General features: G+C 42.0%; 1 protein-coding gene across 2 annotated transcripts; it reads right to left on the bottom strand.

Moving 5' to 3' along the window:
* Window positions 1–3,704: 3,704 nt before the first annotated feature.
* Window positions 3,705–14,433, bottom strand: LOC138949703 (zinc finger protein 892-like). 2 transcript variants are annotated; one of them, XM_070321490.1, is made up of 5 exons: window positions 14,153–14,433; window positions 11,760–11,878; window positions 10,154–10,724; window positions 8,121–8,529; window positions 3,705–4,534 (listed from the first exon to the last, which is right to left on the bottom strand). In XM_070321490.1, the coding sequence occupies exons 2-5, from the start codon at window positions 11,834–11,836 to the stop codon at window positions 3,705–3,707; spliced, it is 1,887 nt and encodes a 628-aa protein (XP_070177591.1). In that variant the 5' UTR covers window positions 11,837–11,878; window positions 14,153–14,433. The 2 variants fall into 2 exon arrangements, with proteins under 2 accessions (XP_070177591.1, XP_070177590.1); XM_070321489.1 differs by lacking the exons at window positions 11,760–11,878; window positions 14,153–14,433 and having other exon boundaries at window positions 10,154–11,611.
* Between the last annotated feature and the right edge of the window lie 5,303 nt (window positions 14,434–19,736).

Raw genomic sequence — 19,736 nt, 5'->3', positions numbered from 1 at the left:
ACCTCCCATGCTCCACAGGCTGACCCCTCCTATCATCCACAGGCTGACCCCTCCCATACTCCACATGCTGACCCCTCCCATGCTCCACAGGCTGACCCCTATCATCCACAGGCTGACACCTCCCATCATCCACAGGCTGACACCTCCCATCATCCACAGGCTGACCCCTCCCATGCTCCACATGCTGACCCCTCCCATGCTTCACAGGCTGACCCCTCCTATCATCCACAGGCTGACCCCTCCCATGCTCCACAGGCTGACCCCTCCTATCATCCACAGGATGACCCCTCCCATGCTTCACAGGCTGACCCCTCCTATCATCCACAGGATGACCCCTCTTGCCAGCCGCCATTGAGAATGAAGTTCCACCCCGTTGATGGTGCCTGGCAAAAGGATCGGGCCTCCAGTTTGAATTTCCCCAGACTTTTCAGGCGGCACCCCTCAAGGTAAAGTATTGAAGTTGACATTACGGCTACACCTCTCGATCCCGTTAGCGTAAAAGGAGATGGGAATTGTTTTTTCCGGTCTGTGAGCTTTGTGCTTTTGGGGACTGAGTCAAAATATAAGGAATTCCGAAAAATCATTTGCGATTGGATTGAAAAGAATGACAAACGCTTCTAGTCTACGGAACGAGCGCACGTGAAAATTACGTCGCGACATCAAACATGAGAATCGACCGTACTTGGGCCACCGAGGTTGAGATATTTGCTGCAGCCACCCTCTTGGACACACCCGTGTATGTGTTCACAAGAGAGGCTCCAGGCCGACAACCTCGGTGGCTGAAATACGGGCCAGTTTGGCAATCGGCCCCATTGAAAACAGACAGAGCAATTTATATAATGAATCTTGGACATCACTTTGCTCTTGTTTTTTGTGTCACTCCTTAGACCAGAACTGTTAGTCTTCTGCTGTTTTTGTTGTTTCAAGGGTCATGATTTGAGACACTGGTACTCAGTCTTGACTGTCTACTTGAAGTACGCTGAAAGCCAAAGGTGGCAACTAGTTTTCATGTCATGGACACTTACTTAATTTTGAAGAAATATTTTTTCTATGGCGTTGTATAGAAAATATTAGATACTTGGTCTTTGATGTTATTTTCTAAATGCTATTTCCAGTTTAAAAAAATTGACAGGAAATGTGGACTTTCATGCATTCGATGACGTTTCATGCAAAGAAGTTTGTTTGGTACTTTGCTATTGTTAATATTTTGCTCCTTTCAGGACAAGATGTGGGATTAACAATTTATTAATTTACATTTATGTTGCGTTATAAAGTGCACAGCGCTCTGGTTAACAATTTGTGTTGCAACTCTTTGCTATTCATTAACTGTTTCTTGTTTCATTTCTTGTTTCTTTGACACAGTTTGACTGGACATACCAAATAATCCTCATGAGAGTCCAATGTGGAAATGGAAAGATCAAGTTTGCTTTTGAAATAAAGTTTTTCTTGTCAAAGTACGTAAATGTCTATTTCAGGTTTTGCTAGAGAGAGAGATAGAGAGTGAGGGGGAGAGAGAGAGAGAGAGAGAGAGAGAAAGAGAGAGAGAGAGAATATTGATTGACTTATTTATTTATTGTTTGAAATTCTAGTAATATTTAATGTTCAGTATTCGGTACAACCATCTCATAAACAAACAGAAACAAAAAGAACCAATGCAAAAAAACCACTGAAAGAAACCACTGAAACTGAAAGAAACAAGAACACAACCAAACAAATATATCTCGCACACTAAAATAACAACAAGCACATAAATCGGAAAAAAAAGAAAGAAAAAAATGTTCCTATGGCCCTGTGCTTTTGGGGACAATAAAGTTTTGTAACAATAAAGTTAAAAATAAATACTGACATAGCTCTACATTGGTTAGAAAAGAGGGGGACCAGTTCGAGAGGGGGCCTATTTTGGATGCGAGGGAGGACCAAAATCGCCCAGGGGGACCAGTCGAAAACGAGGCTGGATGTCTAAGGGGGGACCATTATAGAGCAGTTTTTGCCACGAATTGGTCCCCCGGGGGACTACTTCAGAGGGGGGACCGGACCGGATCATACACCGGTACAAATAAACAATGAGTAATTTGAACTGGACAGTCCGGAAAAGATACACATGAGATAATCTGTGCCTAGGTAACCAACTGAGTGAGCTTTTAACACACAAGATAGTCTGTGTCCACCTGTGCATGCCTCTGTGAAGAAGATCATATGAATGTACTCATTGCAGTTCCTCCTTTGCTCTCTCTACCAACTTAAAGCGGCATATGCTAATTCATACATCTTTCTTTCTTTCTTTATTTGGTGTTTAACGTCGTTTTCATCCACGAAGGTTATATCGCGACGAGGGAAAGGGGGTAGATGGGATAGGGGGGAGATGGGATAGAGCCACTTGTTAAGTGTTTCTTGTTCACAAAAGCACTAATCAAAAAATTGCTCCAGGGGCTTGCAACGTAGTATAATATATGACCTTACTGGGAGAATGCAAGTTTCCAGCACAAAGGACTAAACATTTCTTACACACTGCTTGACTAAAATCTTTACAAACATTGACTATATTCTATACAAGAACCACTCAACAAGGGTAAAACGAGAAACAGAATCCGTTAGTCGCCTCTTACGACATGCGGGGGGCAGAGAAATAAGGATGTGGAAAAGAAGACTTTTGGTAAGTGAAATAAAGGTGATGGATCCAGTCAGAAAGACAATAAGAAAAGAATTGGAAAACTGCAGGGAATAGTAGGGAGAGTTTTCTTGGAAGGAAATATAGGTGAAAGGACTGGTAAGGCAGAAATAAGACAAAAGAAGAGAAGTAAAGGGGTGGGGTAGCTCTGTGGAAACACTCCCGCCGCGTGAAGGCGACCCCATGGGAGCTAATTCATACAGAAGAAAGGAGAAAGAGAAGCGCACAGAAACATGGACCAGATGATTTCACTATCAACACAGAAGCAGAGAATGAGTACTGGTTGAGATGGTGATGGGAGGCCCCTTCAAAAGAGCCTTGGTACCAGGCACTTCTATATTGCCTTTCACCTGTATGAGTTAGCATGTGTCGCTTTAAGTTGGTAGAGAGAGCAAAGGAGGAACTGCAATGAGTACATTCATATGATCTTCTTCACAGAGCCCCCTTCAAAAGAGCCTTGGTACCAGGCACTTATTGCCTTTCACCTGTATGAGTTAGCATGTGTAGCTTTAAGATGGAAGGGCGTCCAAAGCATGCACTGCACTGTCCACATACATATGGCCTTTCACTTGTGTGAGTGACCATGTGCTGCCTTAATGTGGTAGTATGATTGAAGGATGCGCTGCACTGTGTACATCTATATGGTCTCTCACCTGTGTGAGTTAGCATGTGCTGCTCCAACCTGGAGGGCCAACTGAAGGATGCACTGCACTGGGTACATTTGTTTGTTTGCTTAACGCCCAGCCGACCACAAAGGGCCATATCAGGGCGGTGCTGCTGTGACATATAACGTGCGCCACACACAAGACAGAAGTCGCAGCACAATCTTCCTGTCTCACACAGTCACATTTTTGACACCGGACCAACCAGTCCTAGCACTAACCAGTCCTAGCACTAACCCCATAATGCCAGACGCCAGACGGAGCAGCCATTAGATTGCCAATTTTAAAGTCTTAGGTATGACCAGGCCGGGGTTCGAACCCACGACCTCCCGATCACGGGGCGGACGCCTTACCACTAGGCCAACCGTGCCGGTTCATTGCGTACATCCAAATGGTCTTTCAGCTGTATGAGTTCTCATGTGCTGCTTTAATGTTGAGGGCAGACGGAAGGATGCACTGCACTGCCCACATACATGTGGCCATTCACCTGTGTGAGTTACCATGTGTCGCTGTAATATGGAACGTTGAGAGAAGGATGCACTGCACTGTGCACATATATATGGCCTTTCACCGGTGTGAGTTACCATGTGTCGCTGTAATATGGAACGTTGAGAGAAGGATGCACTGCACTGTGCACATATATATGGCCTTTCACCGGTGTGAGTTACCATGTGTCGCTTTAACGCCGATGGCCGACTGAATAAAGCATTACACTGTGTACAGGAATGTTTCTTTGGTGTTGTGTGTGCTATCGCTCTTTTATTTTGTCCTGTGCAGTTCTCTGTTTGTGTTGTCATGTGTTTGTCAAGACTTTCCCCCTGCAAACTGTGTGACCGACAAGCTGTGAGGTGATCCAATCCAGTGCTGCTTCCCTCTGAAGATACGCCATCTTGTGATGAAGGACTCTGACTGTTGCAAGGTGACCTTGTCACCTGTGTCGTGTCGTCTCTTGCCATTGCGCTTGATTCAGCGCCGGCTCCTTCATCTCGGTGTGTTGGAATGAACTGTGTGTCCCCCGTCACAACTGTTGTGTCTTCTGCATCTCTTGACTCGGACTTGATATGTTCATTCACTTGTCTGTTGTGATGTTTCACTGACTCTTGTGATGTAGTACACTGGTCAAAGAATTCAGCCTGAGTTTGTGTCGTCTGTTCCTTCTTGATACTTGCTGTGCTCTCTGTTATGAAGTCTGCCTCGACCGACACTGCAACACACAAAACAAACACAGCAGTAGTAGTGAGCAACTCGTCATTTTTCAGAACTAATGAACTGACAATTGGTCACCAAATTTAATGAAGTTTCAAGAAAGAAAAAGAACAATCATTGCCCCCCAAAAAGCACTTTTGACATAATACAAAAAATGTGTTGTTAACGACACACACCCTATTTCTCTTCTTAGTTTCACCTTTACCGGATGACGCTTCAAACTACACATTCTGGGTGATGCGAGTCGTGTACGACCAATACTTTGTAAAGAACAGTTTAATGAAAACAGTCTGGGTGGGAAACAAGAACCCAAGAACATCAGGGGACAGTATCCAGGGTGGTCTGAAAGACAGATCACAGCTGCATTGTCTCCCCTGCATTGTCACGCAAGGTCGTGGTTCTCGTAGCAGACGATGGTTATGCCTATCACCAGTTCCTCTGAACAGTCAAAAGCCATCGTTAGAGCTCTTGTGAATTGCAGCCGTTTTTTGCGTTTAGATTCTTTCTTTATTTGGTGTTTAACGTCGTTTTCAACCATTCAAGGTTATATCGCGACGGGGAAAGGGGGTAGATGGGATAGAGCCACTTGTCAATTGTTTCTTGTTCACAAAAGCACTAATCAAAAATTTGCTCCAGGGGCTTGCAACGTAGTACAGTCGAACCCACTTAAAACGAACACGCTAGTTACGAATTTTGACTTATAACGTATTAGTTTTAAGTTCCCAACTGAATACCTCTTTCTTCATGCTTAAAAAAAATGCTTAAAACGAATTCTTTGTAACGAATTTATGCTTATAACGAGCACTTTTTGGATTCCCAAGCATGCATAATGTCTGTAATTTACTCACGCTTATGACGAAATCTTTAAACTCGTCCCGAGATCGACATATCATGGGAATTTGAGAAGTTTGAATACATGTGTCAAAGTCTTCCCTTGCGTCGACTGCTTGAACCATTGCTCAACCGATCACTGAATAAAGTTAAACTGATTACACTGTACAATTTCAAATTTAGAATCAAAGTGATTGATAGCTCAGACACTGAACATGAATGACTGACTGACGTTTATTTCCTTCTAAATGTTACTTCCAAAATTGTGACAGTAAAGTGAACATTTGAACTATGCCTCTTTGGGTTATATTATGAAGCTGTTGAAAACATGCCGAGATTGTACTCTCCAAGGAAAGATCGATGGGACGATCATTTGAAGGTGAGTGGGAAAACTTGTCTTAAGGCCATTTAGGGTTGAAAACTCTACAGCGAATTACTGATATAACGAACTAAAATGTATCTCCCTTGAGATTCGTTGTACCCGGACTCCACTGTATATATATCGCTTCACGCGACTTGTTCTTGCTCTTCCATCCCCTCTCCCTTCTTCCTCCTTGCATCAATCACATTTTTGGTTCTTACATGTATCATCCTTTCATTTTTTACTTTAAATGATGTGCCCCCCCCCCCCTCCCTCCAAACACATTTTGTTTTGAACACAGGGCATGGGTGGTGTCATAACTTTCTAAACATATTCATGTAGTGACAAAAACTGTCATCAGTTCAGAAAAGATCTTATCTAAACCACAGTGGGCAGTTTTCCTGCAAGTGCACTTCCTGGGGGTACTTTTTCTGAATACAGAAATGAGCCCGGGTGGAATTCCTGGCTAAAAAAGATAGATCACTCAATCTAAACTCCCATGCAAGACTACTGAAAACTGAGTTCAGTTTTGAATTAGACCCCTTCTGCATCATCAGCTAGTTCCAAGTTTGACTTGTGTGGTTATATGGCTAGCAAACTGACACCAGTGATCATCTAGATGAGACTGTTGACAGCATTTGCAAATGATGCACTTTGATGTTTATGAAAACATGCAGCTGTAAAATCTACTGTGCAATGCATTACCCTATTTTTTTTATTGTGAATACGTTTGCTTCAGCCCTTTTACAGTGTAAAGCAAGTAAACCGTGTTTTTATCATGGCACCTTGTTGTGACCTGTTTTTGTGGAGCGTTATTTAACTATTTCTACGTGTGAGACTCACGTGCTTCTTGTTGTGACCTGGTTTTGGTCTGAGCGTTGCAAACTGCGTCGTAAGTTTTAGAATACGCGTGAGATTCACGTGCTCTTTTCCGTGTCCTGGTTTTGGAGTGAGCGCTGCAAAACTACGTTGTAAACTTTAGAATACATGTGACTCACGTGTTTTTAGTTTTTAATGTCAGCTAGTTCCTTGATCTTCTTTCTGTAAAATATACCGTTTTAAGTTTTGAGCATGCACGAAGTGCGTGTTCAGTTACTGATTGGTTGTAAATAGTAGTCTCACCCAATCCTGTTTTAGGAATGTTGTTGGTTGGTCAATATGGTGACCTTTTACCTTTAAATAACTATTCCATGTTAGGTTTTTGTTTTCTATAAATATTACTGTCTGACTTTCTCTCTCCAGTCGATCTGAGGGTTTTATGAAGTGTTTGGATTTTCGTTCTGTAAACGTATGAAGGTTAACAAGTGAACCAATGGAGTGTTTCTTGTTATGTTTTAACAGCAACGTAATGTTTTTGGAGACAGTTGTATCTCAAGTGTGAATTGTTTTGTGCCCTTCGTTTGGGAGGCTACACGTTTTTGGTACTCTGGTCAACCCACACTGCGCATAAGGTAATTTTGTTGTTACTTGTTTGTGTTGTATTTTGGTCGCCATTTTGTAATGACTTTGTGAGTTGTTTATATATAACTTGAATTGGAAGTCTGACTTGTTGTAGTGTTTCTTTTTTGTGTGTTCAACTATTCTAGTCTTGTGAAACGTACAGCAATGATTTGTAGACGCTAGAAAGTCGCTAATGTTTATAATGATAACTTGTGTTTTCTGTGATTAACGAAGTTCGAAGTGAAACGTTTTCTCTGACTTATCCTAGCCTTACGTTAAAGGAATTTATGTAAAAGAGCTTGCGGTCTGTGGTGATCGTTTGTAAACGAGCTTATTTCTAATATCGCTATTGGGGGAAATTGGATGAGGAAATATCTTGTTTGTGACTTTGATTAACGCAGGAACGTTGTCGTTTAGAGACTTTTTAGTATGACAGTTTGCTTTGTATTCCTGGCCTGATGAGTCAACGTTTTGTATTTTCCTGAAAGTAGCCATTTTGGATTTAAACGTATTTATGCTAAGTTTCTTGAGTATTCTTAGTGTTTATTGTATTGTTTAACGTAAGGAACGTAATCCTTTCTTACTGTTAAAGGATTAACCAACGAGTGTTTGGTATTGTAACTTTCTTGTCTGTTTGTCTTCGCCTGTTTTGTGATTGTTTATTTTTCCCGTTTTTGTTTCTTGCGTTTTGTTTATGCATTTTTGATACCTTTGCCATGTCTAATAATTTGTTTTCTTTTCTCTTTTCCTTTCTGTTTAGTTTTTTACCGCAATACGCAATATGCAATACTGAATTAATCAATACATATTACTGAAAATCGCAATTTAAGTAATAAACCAGTATTTATGTGCGTTATCGCTTGTAACCTGTGTTTGTCATTTCGTATGAACAATTTGTAGTACCAGCCTCGCACACGAAGGCGCACACATCTACCATCATCTAAACACTCACCGTGTGAATGTTGCTGTGTCATGCACCATGCTAGTGGTGGTTCTTCTGCAACGTCGATCTCTGTCTTGACCTCTGTCTTGACCTCTGTCTCTTGTGAATGTTCTTGTGTCATGTACCATGCTAGTGGTGGTTCTTCCGCCACGTCAATCTCTATCTTGACCTCTGTTTTGACCCCTGGCTCTTGTGAGTGTTGCTCCGTCATGCACTGTGACACTGGTAGTCTCACTAGTAGTGGTTCTTGTGGATCTCTTTCTGTCTTGACCTCTGTCTTGACCTCTGGCTTTTGTGAGTTTTGCTCTGTCATGCACTGTGACACTGGTAGTCTCACTAGTAGTGGTTCTTGTGTATCTCTTTCAGTCTTGACCTCTGTCTTCACTGCTGGTTCTTGTGAGTGTTGCTCTGTCGTGCACTGGAAGTAAGTGAAGATTTGACATTTTAGAAGACAGAAAATGTATGACCATTGTTCATTTTGATTTCAAGAAAACCTCAGATTCAGTCCCACATGAAAGGCTCTTGATCTGGCCTGAGTATTATGGAATAATCGGGAACGTTTTGAGATGGATTATAGATTTTTACCAACAGAAAACAGAGAGTCAGAGTGGGTTAGGTGGACTCAGATACTGTAGATCTAATACTAAATTCTATGATGTACAATTCGAAACCAAACAAAACAAAATAAAATTCATCATCTCCAGATATGATCATGCAGACTTAACGGAATTTGTATTTTAACATATCTAAGTGTAAATTAAGTCCTGCATCAGTGCATGTGGGCAAAACCAATCCTGGACATGAATATTTAATGAAAGTGAATGATGATATGAAAACAGTCCTGAAGTGTGAGGAGGAGAAAGATTTGGGTGTTTACAACATTCAAAGAATCCATGAGTTTTGACAAACATATTCAAAACTAAATTCATAAAGCAAATAAAATGCTTAGTATAATTAAGAGAATATTTTCCTATCTTGACAAAGAAACATTTTCTAAAATGGTATAAAGCACTGGTTGAACAATTACACTTAAAGTATGACAACGCCATCTGCCATCCATGTCTGAAGCGTCAATCAGCAGCCCTTGAAAGGGTGCAAAGAAGGACCACAGAACTGGGTAAAGCTTTGAAAAAATAGACCTGTCGACTGACTGACCGCATATATTTTTACATTTAGTCAAGTTTTGACTAAATGTTTTAACATAGAGGGGGGAATCGAGACGAGGGTCGTGGTGTATGTGTGTGTGTGTGTGTGTGTGTGTGTCCGTCTGTGTGTGTGTGTAGAGCGATTCAGACTAAACTACTGGGCTGATCTTTATGAAATTTGACATGAGAGTTCCTGGGTATGATATCCCCGGACGTTTTTTTCATTTTTTCGATAAATATCTTTGATGACGTCATATCCGGCTTTTTGTAAAAGTTGAGGCGGCACTGTCACACCCTCATTTTTCCATTAAATTGATTGAAATTTTGGCAAAGCAATCTTTGACAAAGGCCGGGGTTTGGTATTGCATTTCAGCTTGGTGGCTTAAAAACTAATGAGTGAGTTTGGTCATTAAAAATCGGAAACTTGTAATTAAAATTATTTTTTTATTAAACGATCCAAAAACAATTTCATCTTATTCTTCGTCATTTTCTGATTCCAAAAACATACATATGTTATATTTGGATTAAAAACAAGCTCTGAAAATTAAAAATATAAAAATTATGATCAAAATTAAATTTCCGAAATCGTTTTAAAAACTATTTCATCTTATTCCTTGTTGGTTCCTGATTCCAAAAACATATAGATATGATATGTTTGGATTAAAAACACGCTCAGAAACTTAAAACGAAGAGAGGTACAGTAAAGCGTGCTAGCCTATGAAGCACAGCGCAATCGCTACCGCGCCAAACAGGCTCGTCACTTTCACTGCCTTTTGCACTAGCGGCGGACTACGTTCAGTTTCATTCTGTGAGTTCCACAGCTTGACTAAATGTAGTAATTTTGCCTCACGCGACTTGTTTAAGTCTACCATTGATGCAAACTGGAATAATACTGACATTTTTATTGATATAGACTGTAGCCAACTTCTTCTCTTTCTTCTTTGCAGTATATGCTTCGCGCCTTTTCTTGTTGACTTGAGCTTTCTCCGCATCAGTCATTCTGTCTGATCTGGTTTTCTTCTGTTCTCGCCACTGCTGTCTCTGAGCTTCATGTCGTGCAGCATCATTTCTTGTCACCCTGTTGGCGGACTCCATCGCTTGCTCTTTGCCCTTTGCCCTCTTTTTCTGCATACGAAGGTGAGCTTTCTCATGCTGCTCCGTCCTCTTCTCCCCAGACAAATTTTCCCTTTTTGCCCTCTTTTTCTGCATACGAAGGTGAGCTTTCTCACGCTGCTCCGTCCTCTTCTCCCCAGACAAATTTTCCCTGTATTTTTTGCAGCGATCCTTGTTGGCATCCATGTATCCTTTAAACTTTGCTGGATTCTGATCTGCCATTCTTGCACGATACGCCTTCACTCCCTCTGCATTTGTAATTCTTCTTTTTGATGATGGCTGCACAGAAACTTCAACAGCTTGTGACTGGTCCAGCTGGCGTTTGGTGGCAAGTCGACTGCATCTTCGCACAGGTCTGAAATCAAGAACAGTATTTTTAAGAGAGAGAGAGAGAGAGATTTGATGAACATGCACAGGAGTGTGTGAATTTAAAAAAAAAACAAGAAGGGCAAAGCCCATACGACTCACATGCTTGACCTTGACATGACCAGGTCAAATAACTTAACCTAGCAATGACATCATACACTAAGAACTGCTTTACACATTTTTCCTACCAAAATACATGTGACCTTGACCCAAGGTCAAGGTCATCCAAGGTCATGCAACACAAAGCTGTTAATTCAAGACATAGGAAGTACAATGGTGCTTATTGGCTCTTTCTACCATGAGATATGGTCACTTTTAGTGGTTCACTACCTTATTTTGGTCACATTTCATAAGGGTCAAAGTGACCTTGACCTTGATCATATGTGACCAAATGTGTCTCATGATGAAAGCATAACATGTGCCCCACATAATTTTTAAGTTTGAAACAGTTATCTTCCATAGTTCAGGGTCAAGGTCACTTCAAAATATGTATACAATCCAACTTTGAAGAGCTCCTGTGACCTTGACCTTGAAGCAAGGTAAACCAAACTGGTATCAAAAGATGGGGCTTACTTTGCCCTATATATCATATATAGGTGAGGTATTGAATCTCAAAAACTTCAGAGAAAATGGGAAAAATAGCTGTTTTTAGGCAACATTTATGGCCCCTGCGACCTTGACCTTGAAGCAAGGTCAAGATGCTATGTATGGTTTTTGGGGCCTTGTCATCATACACCATCTTGCCAAATTTGGTACTGATAGACTGAATAGTGTCCAAGAAATATCCAACGTTAAAGTTTTCCGGACGTCCGGACGGACGGACGACTCGGGTGAGTACATAGACTCACTTTTGCTTCGCATGTGAGTCAAAAATTGTATTTTGAAGAAAGAAAAAAAAAAGGGGGTGGGGGTGGGGTGGGTGGAGGTAGTGGTGTATCATAGAACTGGAGAAAAAATGGTAAAATATAACTACTCAAAGCTAGGTCAGCAATGAAAAAACAAATGCTGAATACAGTATACTTACTCTGCATGGTCATTTGCATGTGATCCCTTTTCAATGCAGGGGGGTGGCTCTCCATCTGAAGCTGGACAGTTGTCCATTGAAAGCGCTGGTCACTGGTGAACAATTGATGGCGATGGTTACTGAAGAACAAAGTTCAAATGCAAGTCCTTTGGTTTCCATGTTAGACATTCATGTACTTTTATGTAATATGCTAATTTTCATTCCATTTTGAAAAACAACCAAACAACAAAGTTCTCAATGCCTAAGGACACATGCATCTTGTCAGTTGCTTGAACATAAATCAGAGAATATAAAATAAAATGAAACAAAACTGAAACATATGAATGTCAAAACAAGAAACGACTGCCATGGTTTCCATGTTACAACATTCAGTGATTCACTGATTTTTTTTTCTCATGTGTTGAAAAAAAATAAAACCTCAATCATTTAAAATTTGTGTTGAATTTTAAGCCAGCAATGCTAACAAATCACTCCAAACAAACATTTTTACAAAAAGAGCAGCTGAAATGGTGTATTTTCCAAATCATTACTGTCGTGACGCAGACGCAATTGCACATCGTCTCCGAGTGCGACAGACAGTTTTTTATCCCCGAGTACGCTAGTACTAGGGCTCAGCAGACTTTAATTGTCTGTGTGTGTCTGTCTGTCTGTCTGGACTTAACAGCTTATTGCTGGGAAACTACTGGGCGCAGTTCGTTCAAAAGTTAATACACTAACTTGATAATAGGTCCGATTAATCGTATTAAAACTTCATAATGTTACCTGGGACCTAAATGCGAAATAAACCAGAAAAAAACGACTTGGTGGTGGGAGGAATTCGCGGAGCCACAGCCAGCCAGGCAGTCTGATAGAACAGCCGAACGCGACACACAATGACGAGAAATATAGCGTCATAAAAAGATTACGTCACGGTCGAAAGTCTTTGACGTCAATTAATGCATCATCCCTATTGTCTTTTTCTCTCGCGCGGTGTGCGTGTGTTCATTTTGTGCACATGTGTTAGTGTTACTGTTTGTGTTTGTGTGTGCGTGCATGAGTCTGTACTCCTGTGTGTGTGTGTGTGTGTAAGAGAGAGAGAGAGTGAGGGAGAGAGAGTGTGAATGTGTGTGTGCATTTTCACTGTGATCAAATAAAAGAGAAAGGCCAGTCATCACGCACATCCTCGCATGCAATGTATTTATATAGCTAAGGGAATGCCTGTAATTCACACAGAGCAATCACTTGCAGGCATGAAAACAACCGGAGGTGAAAAAAGAGGAAAATAAAGTGGGGGCCTGGGGGCCGCAGTAGGCCCCCAGTGGGGTCGAGGAGCAACGCCCCTGGCCTTAAAATGGGCATATTTATACACAAGCTTTATAAGGCCCCCTGAAACTGAAGGGGCTGTAGGCATTTCAAAATCTGAAATTGGCATTAAATAACCATACACAGGGCCGGACCCAGGGGGGGGGGGGGGGGGGGGGTTCCAGGGGTTCCAGAACCCCACTCCTGGAAAAAGCATGTACCTTGCTTTGAGTGTTGTTGTTTTGGTTTTTTTTAAATAAGTTTTGTGTGTGTACTCTAACAAATTTTATTCAATGTGAAATCCGATGAGAAAAAGGTAACCCCCCCCCCCCCCCCCCCCCACCAACTCACACTGACAGGCCTTAACCCTCAAAACAAGGCCCAGAATGCACCAGATTGCACAATTTTAACCGTTTTTCAACAAATTTCCGGGGGAGCATGCCCTCGGACCCCCCTAGTTCGCGCGCCTGTGGCTTTGCCACTTCGCTGATTTGCCCCCCCAAAAAAGGGGGAACCCCCCCCCCCCTTACAACTCATTTGGTCCGGCCCTGATACATACGAACAAGCTTGCACGGGGCCCTTGAAAATATAGGGGCTCTAGCTTTTCAAAATATTGAAATGGGTATTAAATTGTTAGCTTGTATGAGGACCCCTTTGAAAACTTTAACACTAAATTGGAATCTAAAAAGATTATAAAGAATATCAGTATTATTGACACACAATTCTCACAGAAATTTAAGCAAGACAAAGACATGCTCAAACATAGCATTTTGTTGTTCATGTCTGTCATAACATACACACGATTGTTAGTACTTTTAACACACAAACAGTGATGACAACACATATAATCATGCAATTTACTTTGCACGATTTAGCTCCCTTGTAGCTTATTATATCCTCACTTTCATATCCTCAGTCCAAATTCTCCAATTGATCCAGGGTAGAAATCAGGCTATTTTCAAAAGTTTCATCCAGTCTAGTAAATGTACAATGCAAGGAAGTTCCGCTGGTGGCACTTTGTGTCAAGGTGTGCCTGAAGTGCCACGAACCCACGACTGCCGTACTTCAATGTCTTCGTACATGTATGCGACACAGAATGCCTTGCCTCTCACCTCCACTTTCCTGATAACGTCGCCAATACGACAGCCATCGTATTCTCGGTCAAGCCAGTTCCACCTCCAATCGTCCTTCAGTCCTTCTATGATCCGATTCGCGGCCCCACGCTGTTGAAATCGCCACATTTCATCTGTTAGAGGGTCATCGCAAACTTTGGAAACCTCCGAATTTCCAAGAGAAAAATTTGTTCAAGCGCGGCAGGAAGTGAAGAAAGGCTCGAATCGATCCGTTTGCGGACTCGGCAATTTACGGTTTATCCAATTGTCTGTTGAGCAGAGGCGGGGGTAACGCTTGCATGCCACGTCTTTCGTTTTGCCTCTTTCTTTGGGGGGTCTTCTTTTTTTTCCGGCGGAAATTTAAAAAAAACACCCGAAAGTGTGACAAAAAAACGGCGGAAATTCCGCTGAAAAGAGAAAGTTTTCATGCCTGCTGACTTGGTCTGACGTGCACAAGACAAAAAATTTCATACCGTGGGGGAGCGAGCCAGTCTGAAGAGTACTCGGGTCCAGCGCGAGCGTTTTTACACCCCCGGTATAGGGGTGTGTATAGGTTTCGGTCGATGTGTTTGTTTGTTTGTGTGTTTGTTTGTTTGTATGTTTGTGTGTTTGTTTGTGTTCGCAAGTAGATCTCAAGAATGAACGGACCGATCGTCACCAAACTTGGTGAACAGGTTCTATACATTCCTGAGACGGTCCTTACAAAAATTGGGACCAGTCAAACACACGGTTAGGGAGTTATTGGTGGATTTTGGTTTTTTGGGGGGATCAACTACGGCATAACTCTTCCTTATCTTCTCCATGTTTTCAGCGTTTACCTCCCTTCCTTCGTATGGTGCACTACAGTAGGAGGGGGCATCTTCGGATATTCCCGGCGTTCTGTTACTATTTTTAGAAGGTCACCGCAGTGTCCAGAACGTAAATTGGACCCGTAAATTATCCTCACTGTAAAAGTGCAAAGGTCGAATCAATTTATAGCCACGCGAAAAATACACTGTCATCTATCTCTCTATATATACGGCTTCTCTGTGTTTGTGTGTGTGTGTGTGTGTGTGTGTGTGTGTGTGTGTGTCTCTCTCTCTATGTGGGCAACACCTGTGGATTGTTCAGTTCTGTTTGTGATGTGGTCTGGCGGCTTTTGTGTATTTGTATGTACTGGCCTTCCTTAAAGAAGCCAGAACAGTTCAAAAGGGCTTAGAGATAAGCTCTAAATTGCTCAATCCTGAGCAGTGAGAATGGTTATTTCCCTTTGACCAACGGGGGTGTTTTTCCTATCGGAGGAATTTCTTGTTTATTATGTTTTTCCCGCAAGATAAGTACCGCACCTCAAACAAAATCAGCAATGGCACTTTGTGTACATTATCAAATGATGCTGAAAGCCACAACTTGACAATTTTTTTCTCCGTCTGCGAAAGTGACGCATTTCAACAAAACTAAGGTGAATGTCGCAACACAGAAACGAAATGCTTGAACCATGTCGTCACCGGAAACTATCCACTTTCGGTTCCTGTGCGACAAACATGAATCTGCACTGTTTGGCCTTTCCTGCCGGCAAAACCCGTCTGACCCAAAATAACTACACAAAACACAATTCGTCAGAGTTTGCTGTATTTGTTGAAAGTTCCTGTTGCGTTCAGATTACCCATTTTAAGTAACTAACTGCCTTGTTTATGATCTGACCCCAACCGTGCTCGGAATTGCCGCTTGACTGACATGTGCACTAGTTTCCGTTTGACACTGAATTACGTCTTGACGCAACACAGTATATGATCTACATCCAATAGTAATTATACATCAGTCACTAATTAAGTCTTGCATGGACGAAAGAACATTGAATAAACAGTTTAGCAAGTCTAAACTTACCTTTGTGGGTGCACGACTGTGTAGGGGGAGACCGGGGCACATCCGTCTTTGTCTGTTTATTCTTACGTTTGCCACCTTTTAGTCATTCACACCACATTCTTCCCGCCATATCCTGCAGAAGTTCAAAGGTTGCGCGCCCATTTATCGTGAGTATAGATCACAAAAAGTGTTTTTCTTCATTTTTTGTAACATGAATGCATTGGAGTTGACTTAGGTTTTGATGCATTACCTCTGAGAACAAACACTTAGTCTTGGTGTCAAGTGAAAGTGCGTTAATTAAGGTCGAGTTCTGACGAAAGTTTTGCTTCTTCCTCAGTTCCCATGTTGTGCCCGCTATCTGGCACTAGAGTTGCCTGCCCGTGCGGGGGCAAGTCCGCCTATTTGTCATGGGGCATGTCCGCCGTGAGCAGTATGTACAACACATGTTCATGCGAACATAAAAACTGTCTGCACATTGATATCAGCTACACATTTGTCTTGATGTAAAATAAAAAATCAGTCTTCTAGTTCATCAAACTCGCCAGTTATGCTACCAAAAGCATAAAAGTAGGCGGACTAGCCCCGGTCTCCCCTACTTGATGAATGTCGAACATCGACGATCAGAGGATACGAAAACTTCTTGGCTGCTTTGTTCCGCTAAACTTCGCGCTTTGAGAGACTGTTTGCACTCGATATCCTTCCGACACTACATTGTCGCCATCCGCTGTGTGTAAGTTTGTGACAAAGCTTTGCAGACTCGACAATTAAATAAAAACCATCTTCAGTCGAAACGTAGGTCAGGAAACGACGCCATGAGTTTCAGCAAATGATATGATTCTGGTGTTTTCTGTGAATATTTGGCTGTGATTCAAAGGACTATGCTCCACAGAGAGTCTACAGGAATAAGTCAAAGTCAAGTCAAAGGACTATTTTCTTGTTCAAACTTCCTGTGCGCCAAAGAGCTAAAAATAGCCGTGATGTGGCAAAGTCATGGAGCACATTGCTGTCCGATGTTCGCGCGTCAAGTCCGGATACGATGCGTTACGACATTCATAATTTTTTTGTTCGAAGCCCGTAACTTCAAATTCAGCGTGAGTTTTTGCAAAGATGTGTTGCTACGTCCAATACTGAACTCCTGACTGTTGATTGCAGTAATTTGTTGGTGTTTGCATGTTTGCATTTAGCCATGAGACTGAACATATTGTTGATCACGAAAGTCGTGTAACGCTTCGGCGATCCGGAAACGGCCGAACTTCGCAAAAAAGCACACAAAAACAACACCAACGTATAGAAACCATTTTTATTGACATACAACAATGCTTTAATGTCTCAGGAATAGATTCAGATGAAAAATGTCGTGGTAGAAATAATTTTAATTTACTTTTTCATGATTTCAATTGTGTCACCCCTACTCACTCTCACTGGACCACCATTTCTGAGAATGACCCATATAGTAAAAATCAGAAAACAAATTGACTCAATACCCCCACCGAAAATTATTTTCAAACAGAACAAAACCGATTCTGGTTTGATATTCAAGAGAGAGAACCACTTCAAGTAGAGTGTACTTGAATGCAGTGCTACTCTCCCATGGACTGTCTATACTCCCGATATACCCCCAACTCAGTACTTTCTGTACATAGCGCAAAGAAGGAGTTGGGGGTATATCGGGAGTATATATATATATATATATATATATACACACAGCATGACTGACAAACTACACATTTCCACTCAAAAGGGTTCTTTTGGGGGGAAAAGAGAGAGAAGTAAGGGGAGTTGATGTATGGGGGGTACATACTAACAATTGGGGGACCTATTTAAATATCCCCACCTGTCTGTGTGTTTGTCGAGCTGTCTTTGTCTTATTGAAATATCCCCACCTGCCGGTTTATATTTTGTGTGTGTATATGACTGACAAACTAGACCATTCCACTCAAAAGGGTTCTTTTTTGGGGAAAAGAGAGAAGTAAGGGGAGTTGATACTTAATACATACTAAAAATTGGAGGTTCTATTTAAATATCCCCCCTCTCTCTCTCTCTCTCTCTCTCTCTCTCTCTCTCTCTCTCTCTGAGTGTCTCCTCTCTGAGTGTTTACATGTATTTCTCTATTCTGCGTCTCTTCTATGTGCCTATGTCTGTCCCACTCTCTGTCTTCCCATATCTACGGAAAGAGCTGTATTATGTCTCTGTGAGACACAGTGTCTCTCTCTGTATCTCTTCTATCTGCCTCTCTCTGTGTCACTCTGCCTATATCTACGGAAAGAGCTGTACTATGTCTCTGTGAGTGTCTCTCTCTCTGTCTTCTATCTGCCTCTCTCTGTCCCACTCTCTGTCTGCCTACATCTACGGAAAGAGCTGTACTATGTCTCTGTGAGTGTCTCTCCGTGTCTTTGTGTCTCTTCTATCTGCCTCTTTCTCTCTCTCTCTGTCACTCTCTGTCTACCCATTCTTTCTTTATTTATTTGGTGTTTAACGTCGTTTTCAACCACGAAGGTTATAATTTATATCGCGACGGTGTCTACCCATATCAACGGAAAAAGCTGTATTATGTCTCTGTGAGTCTCTCTCACCCTCTGTCCGCTCTGTGTCTCTTCTATCTGCCTCTCTCTGTGTCACTCTCTGTCTGCCTATACCTACGGAAAGAGCTGTATTTTGTCTCTGTGGGTGTCTCTCTCTCTGTATTTGTGTCTCTTCTATCTGATTCTCTCAGTGTCACTGTCTGTCTGCCTATATCTAAGGAAGAACTGTATTATGTCTCTGTGAGTGTCTCTCTGTGTCTCTTCTATCTGCCTATCTCTGTACCACTCTCTGTCTGCCTATATCTACGGAAAGACCTGTAATATGTCTATGTGCAGTGTCTCTCTGTGTCTCTTCTATCTGCCTATCTCTGTACCACTCTCTGTCTGCCTATATCTACGAAAAGAGCTGTAATATGTCTATGTGCAGTGTCTCTCTGTGTCTCTTCTATCTGCCTATCTCTGTACCACTCTCTGTCTGCCTATATCTACGGAAAGAGCTGTAATATGTCTATGTGCAGTGTCTATCTCTGTGTCTCTTCTATCTGCCTCTCTCTGTACCACTCTCTGTCTGCCTATATCTACGGAAAGAGCTGTAATATGTCTATGTGAGTGTCTCTCTGTGTCTCTTCTATCTGCCTCTCTCTGTACCACTCTCTGTCTGCCTATATCTACGGAAAGAGCTGTAATATGTCTCTGTGAGTGTCTCTCTGTGTCTCTTCTATCTGCCTATCTCTGTACCACTCTCTGTCTGCCTATATCTACGGAAAGAGCTGTAATATGTCTCTGTGAGTGTCTCTCTGTGTCTCTTCTATCTGCCTCTCTCTGTACCACTCTCTGTCTGCCTATATCTACGGAAAGAGCTGTAATATGTCTCTGTGAGTGTCTCTCTGTGTCTCTTCTATCTGCCTATCTCTGTACCACTCTCTGTCTGCCTATATCTACGGAAAGAGCTGTAATATGTCTCTGTGGGTGTCTCTCTGTGTCTCTTCTATCTGCCTATCTCTGTACCACTCTCTGTCTGCCTATATCTACGGAAAGAGCTGTAATATGTCTCTGTGAGTGTCTCTCTGTGTCTCTTCTATCTGCCTCTCTCTGTACCACTCTCTGTCTGCCTATATCTACGGAAAGAGCTGTAATATGTCTATGTGCAGTGTCTCTCTGTGTCTCTTCTATCTGCCTATCTCTGTACCACTCTCTGTCTGCCTATATCTACGGAAAGA

This window comes from Littorina saxatilis, linkage group LG16 (genome assembly GCF_037325665.1).
Source record: "Littorina saxatilis isolate snail1 linkage group LG16, US_GU_Lsax_2.0, whole genome shotgun sequence".
Lineage (NCBI taxonomy): Eukaryota > Metazoa > Mollusca > Gastropoda > Littorinimorpha > Littorinidae > Littorina > Littorina saxatilis.
The sequence above is the reverse complement of the archived record's forward strand: the minus strand, read 5'-3'. Positions and strand labels throughout refer to the sequence as shown.